Source organism: Lactuca serriola, chromosome 8 (genome assembly GCF_051521515.1).
Source record: "Lactuca serriola cultivar US96UC23 chromosome 8, Lser_US96UC23_V15, whole genome shotgun sequence".
NCBI lineage: Eukaryota > Viridiplantae > Streptophyta > Magnoliopsida > Asterales > Asteraceae > Lactuca > Lactuca serriola.
In genome coordinates, this window is record NC_136415.1 from 180,236,815 (window position 1) to 180,242,907 (window position 6,093).

At 31.3% G+C, this 6,093-nt stretch overlaps 2 protein-coding genes across 2 annotated transcripts; both read left to right on the forward strand.

The window, feature by feature from the left end:
* The first annotated feature begins 232 nt into the window (after positions 1 to 232).
* Positions 233 to 865, forward strand: LOC145067648 (uncharacterized). Its single transcript, XM_079014738.1, has one exon. It carries the CDS (start codon positions 233 to 235, stop codon positions 863 to 865), a length of 633 nt encoding a protein of 210 aa, XP_078870864.1.
* Positions 866 to 2,381: 1,516 nt separating this feature from the next.
* On the forward strand, positions 2,382 to 3,457 carry LOC145069740 (ubiquitin domain-containing protein 7SL RNA1-like). The gene has a single exon (XM_079016693.1). The coding sequence runs from the start codon at positions 2,435 to 2,437 to the stop codon at positions 3,374 to 3,376; it is 942 nt and encodes a 313-aa protein (XP_078872819.1). The 5' UTR covers positions 2,382 to 2,434; the 3' UTR covers positions 3,377 to 3,457.
* Positions 3,458 to 6,093: the final 2,636 nt, after the last annotated feature.

Consider the following 6,093-nt stretch of genomic DNA (forward strand, 5'->3'; position numbering starts at 1 on the left):
CAATACAAAAGTATTAGTGAACTCTGACGAACAGTTTAACGACAATGAAGTTTATACATCAAATATGGTCAACAAATAGGATATCATCGCTCTGTAGGTATTTATCTTTAAGAATCGTTTGGAGGCAAGACCATTTTATTTGGAGATGGATTTAGACAAATTCTTCTAGCAATACAAAGAGGCAATTATTCGGATGTTGTGCATGCATCATATTCATCCAAATTACGGTGTGATGTACAGTTTTACGTTTAACCGTAAACATGGGATTTATTTTGGTTGTCTAACTAATGATTTGGATTTGGATGAGACAAAAGCATTTGATGAGTATATTCTTAAAATTGGTGAAGGTAATACTGGCGGCCCTAATGATGGTGAAGCTGAAATTGAATTTCCAGAATACGTTGTTGTTCGCTCTATATGTAATCATATTCATTCAATTGTATCCACCATTTATCCATCCTTTGAAAACCAGCTTGATGATCAATCATATTTTCAAGATAAAGATATTTTGGTCCCTATAAATGAAGAATTTGATGCTACCAATGACTGCATTTTAGGATTGCTGAAAGATGAAGGAAAAACATATATGAGTTCAAATTCTTTACGTGATATAGAGTTACCAGATTTTTTTGAGGAATCAATCTACTCTTCAGTTGTGTTGAATGATTTTAAGGCATCTAGAATTTCCAACCATAATCTTACACTAAAAATTGGTGTTCCAGTCATATTACTTTGTAATATCGATCAAACCAAAAGATATGCAATGATACTAGATTATAGATTGTTAGGCTTGGAAGAAACGCCATTGAAGCCTGAATCATATATGTTAGATTCTTTATCGAGACTACTTATATACTTTGCATGAATTTAACTCCGTTTAATAAAAAAATCTCATTTCGTTTTTAGCGGAAGCAATTCCCCATAGTAGCTTATTTTGTTATGGCCATTAACAAAAGTCAATGACAATAATTATCAAATGTTGGATTATACTTGCATAAGCTCGTCTTCACTCATTTTCAGTTATATATTTTTTGTTTCTCGCGTCACAAGTAAAAAGGGATTGAAGGTACTCATATATTACGAGGAAGATTGTCCAACTAATAAAACAAAAAATTACTTTTACAAAGAGGTCCTTCAACTATTATAGATATTCAAGTGTTTCTTTGTTTTTTGTACTAAATATGTTTGTTACTTTATTTTTTTATAGTGCCAACTTTTTTATACCTTTACATGTATATTTTTATATGTTCCTCGCATTTTACGCGGGTCGTAATTTAGTTTTCTCTTATAACTATATCTTTTATTTTAATTTGTTAATTTATGAATATTAAAAAAAATAACAAGTATAAACTTTAATTCTTGCTTATTGAATATACCGCCGATGTCTTTCAAAAGAATTATTTTTTTGCGTTTTAAATGAAATCAACGGGCTATAATGAGCGGTATTCTATGAAACATTTATACCTATTTAGTACTTCCAACACTTTTCTTCCTTGGCCATCTTTTACACCACCAATTCTACATCAATTATATAAACTTTAACATTTAATGCATATTAAATCACAATTTATCTTTATAGAAACCGTCTCGATCACATTACAACGTGTCATATTTGTCTTTTTTTTAGATCTCGAATAAATACTCCATATCCTTTAACGTAATAGAAATCTCATACACTCTTTAGTAATTTTTGAAAAGATGAAACTGGATCCGGTTACACGGGCTCTTAGACCCATCCTGAAACCGTTAGAACCGGTTTCGAACCTGGATACGGGATACCTACTTTCTAAAAATATTAATTTTCATTTATACAAACTAATCACATATTTATACAAACTAATCACATAACAAAGAATGTATCATTCCAAGTACATCTATAATTGTTTATCAAGTTTTATAAAGTTCAATGTAAATGGCTTGTCATGATAATCAAGTGGATATTAAATTATTAATGCGGCATATGCATTTTCATGAAGTTACGTAACAAAAAAATAGGCATTACATAAAATTGTGAGTTGTGGGTTATGCTTGGTTTGGATTTTCCAAACGTGCGATTTTCCTATCTTAATTATATATCTTGAAATTAATGGAGGATATATTTGTTCGTAACTCTAATTTTTTTTTTTTTTTTTTCTGTGGATGAATTAAAAAATGTGGTGGATAAATCAGTGCCCATTTGAGATATATATACCGCAACTATCAAAGAAATGAATGGGTCAAACTCCCCTACAATCTCTACACATCCAAACGATATTCATCTCCTAAATATTACTTGATCCGTAAAATCCTCACACACATAGACACACATACACACACACTTACTTGAGTGTTGCATCTGTTAAGAATTTGTTCTTTTATTTCTAATGGTTCTACTTCTACTCTTCCATTTTAGACATTCGAGACCTTTAAACACAAACACTTCGTGTTGTAGTGAATGATGGATTTGTATTTTGAAATCGAAAAAGGCATGCCTTTCTGCATTGAAGTTGGCTACTTTGATACAATGAAAGAAATCAAAGAAAAAGTGACAAAGTATCATGGTATTCCAGTTCATGAACAAACCCTAATGTTCAAAGGAAGAATCCTACCCGACGATCTCAACATTCACAACTCCAACATCTTTGATAGCTCACACCTTAAGCTTATGATCAACAGTCCCACCATAAGTACCACCACCACCACCAGCCCCACCACGGATCCTCAACAACCACCACCACACATAACCACCACCGCCATCACCATTACCAAGGTCAAAATCGAAGAAACGTTTTCACCGGCTTCCTGTTCTTCCTCCCAGAAGATCAAACTTTTCTTGAAAACCTTCGGAGTAGCAATTGAAATGGACCCGAATGATTCAGTTTTGAAGTTGAAAGAGAAGATCAACGAAATGGAAGGAATCCCATTTAGCAGAATGATTATTCATGCAAATGGGAATGAATTGCATGATCATAAGACATTACATGAGTGTCAAATTGTTGATGGTTCAGAAGTTGAGATTACACTTAAGCCACCTACGCCTACGCCTACGATGACAATAACGACAACCACCACAACCACAACTGCAACCGCGCTTTGTAATCTAAGCATGAATTTGATGGGACATAATAATTGCTCAAAGAAATTGAAGGTAAATGTGATGTCAAAATGCGGGGATAAGATTACGTTGGAGGTGAATCCACTGAGTAATGTGGGAGAATTGAGGAAGGAGTTGCAGAAGGTGAGAAGTCAAGGGGTAGGGTTCCGTTTACCAGAAGAAGGATATTTCTTTATATACAAACAAAATGTCATGGAAGAAGATCAATCTTTCAGATGGCATCAAGTCGCACAAGGCGACACCATTGAGATATTTAACGGGTGTGTCACCGGTGGGTCTTGAGAATATATTGATTTTTTGTTTTTTTTGTAACGTAATTAATCTCTTTTCTTATATGAACGCATATTCAAAATCTTTATAAAGTTAGGCACGTCAGTTGTAATAATTAATTTAAAAAAATATAAAGAGTACGTACTAGATTATGAGACACATCTTGGGGATAAATGCATGAAGTAATAGACGCAAGTAATAATAGTGTAAATTGAGGATCCCAATAGAAAACTCGTCCAACACGCCTGTCTCTCTCCTCGTTGATTTCAGGGAAATCACCCATCCCCTATCCTTAGTCCTTACTCGGTTTATGTTGGTTGTTTGTGGACATAAATTGTTTATCTTCACGGTTTATGAATGAAATTGTCTTGTTTAATTATATGTATATGGATGTACTTTACGCCAATTGTTTATGGACGAGTTCATGCTAAATTTATTAATATAACATGTTTATAGATGAGTATTGAGTATGCTAATTGCTTGAGGATGGATTATTGGATAAAACTTTGACGTTTATTTAGTTATTATATGTACAAAAAATAATTTAGGTTTATTGTGTTTAAGTTAGTTACTTTAGATGAATTTCTAACCATTATATTTTATGCTTTATTATATATGTATATTATAGTTACTACCTAAATAGTTACCGAGTGTGTTTGGCAAAATTAGATATTAGTTGAAAGTTATAGTTTTTATGTATATAGAAGTATTTGACAAAGTAATTGTTAGCCTTTAAATATGTAAAATCAGACAATTAGTTAAAAACTAAAAACTAGAAGTCCAGAAAAACTAAAATCATTCAAAAGTTATTTGACGTAGCTTTTGGATTCAAAACTTTTTGTTTAAAATAAAAGCTAAAAGTCTACTGCCAAACAAATCTTTTTCTTTCTCACAAGTTTTTTTCTTGAAAGCTAAAAGCAAAAAACTCCCAAAAAACTCTTAAAAGCTCGGTGCGAAACATGTCCTTTGTTATTTGATGACTTTTGGACGTTTATGTTAGTTATCTTATAAAATGTAAGTATGTTGTTATTTGAAATATATTGCCTAAATTTTAAGTATGTTGTTATTTAAACTATGTTGCCTATATTGTAAGTATGATTCTATCTAAGGTCGATTGCCAATATTATAAGTAGATCTGTTAATGGAGCAGATTTGACCATGATTTAGTCCAAACTTGTAAAAATTTTACGGATTTGGATCTCAGAGTTCGATCCATTTAACTATTTACGACTCGTACCCGTCAACCTTTTTATTAATAATAGGTAGGGTATGAATCATTGTCGATTCACTCCACTTATAAATACATATTAGAAATGACTAGCACCTCTTTGATTTCCCCTAATCTTTACTACTTATAAAACATTTAAGGAAAAACTCTAAAATACAAGTTACATGTTTTTAAGCAAAAACTCTTAAATACAATTTATTTTGCAGAATATACAACAATGTGGAGCACAACTGTCTTAAAAGATAAAATGACACAGATTGCTTTCATGGCTGTCACATGGATTGCCAATGTGTTTAATATGAATCTTTGATTTGTAAAGGATTCATGGACTCGTGATTGATAACATACAAACACACCTCATAAGCCCTAACTCTTCAGCTTCTGTCTCCTTCATCACACCACCTTTACAACCTGATTCGTCACCAACAACCATCATTACGACTAACCACTGTGTGAGCACTAGATCCAACTTCATAACCTCCATTGTCCATCTTTGAATTCGACGACCGAAAATCCATATCTATCATAGATTGACGCCTTTCCCTCTTCAATCCCGTCTCCTATAGTCGTTGAAGTATCCATTGATGCCACCGCCGCCACTTTTTCAACTATTTTTTAGAGCAACCAACACATCCTTTCCTCACCGCAACCATCTATCTCCTTCTTCAGTTTATCTGTTCTATTTATCAAGACATCACTACCGAAATTCTGGATCTAGATCCCCAGTACCTTCGGCTTGTTTAAGTAACAACTTGATTTCTCTTTCAATTCTTGTTCTTTGAAATGTTCAGATTGAATTTAATAAGAAATATAATATTATGTTGGTATGTTTTTATGTGAAGTTTTATGTTAAGTGTATTTCTTATGCGATTGAGATTATAAAATGATTTTTTTTTTATTTTAATAAAATGAAAACTCAACTTTTATATTATTATAACATTGTATTTTAACAAATTTATGCAAGAAACGTTATATAAATTATAATGTACAAAATAGTTTCATTTACAAAAGAAAAATGACACTCTTGACAAATGAGTTAATATCTTTCAATTTTACAATATAGGATAAAAAAGAAGACAAATAAAGGATAAATAAAAAAGATAATTGGTGAGTTGAAATAAGTGATGAGAATAAAACATACAAAAAAATGCATGTTGTCATGGTAAAGTGTGACAATCAACCTTTCGTAAACTTGAAGATGTGTGGAAGCTCATATATTTTCAAAAGATTTCATATTTATTAATTCAATTTACCATATTTTATATAGGCAAATTATTTAATCTATATTTCTTTTATATATTTTTAATTTATATCTTTATTATGTTAATATATAAAATGCATATAAATTGTTTTTTATGTTAATATATAAAAATAATATACGATAGAAAATAAGTATGTAGATGAGACGAATATTACTTAATCTATAATGATCACGCGGGTATAAAGTTTGAAAATAATCATATGGGTTCCAATAAAACAATATGAAGGACATATTCAATAT

Coding starts and splice junctions, on each gene's coding strand:
- LOC145067648 (XM_079014738.1), top strand. CDS start 233: ATGTACAGTTTTACGTTTAACCGTAAACATGGGATTTATTTTGGTTGT.
- LOC145069740 (XM_079016693.1), top strand. CDS start 2,435: ATGATGGATTTGTATTTTGAAATCGAAAAAGGCATGCCTTTCTGCATT.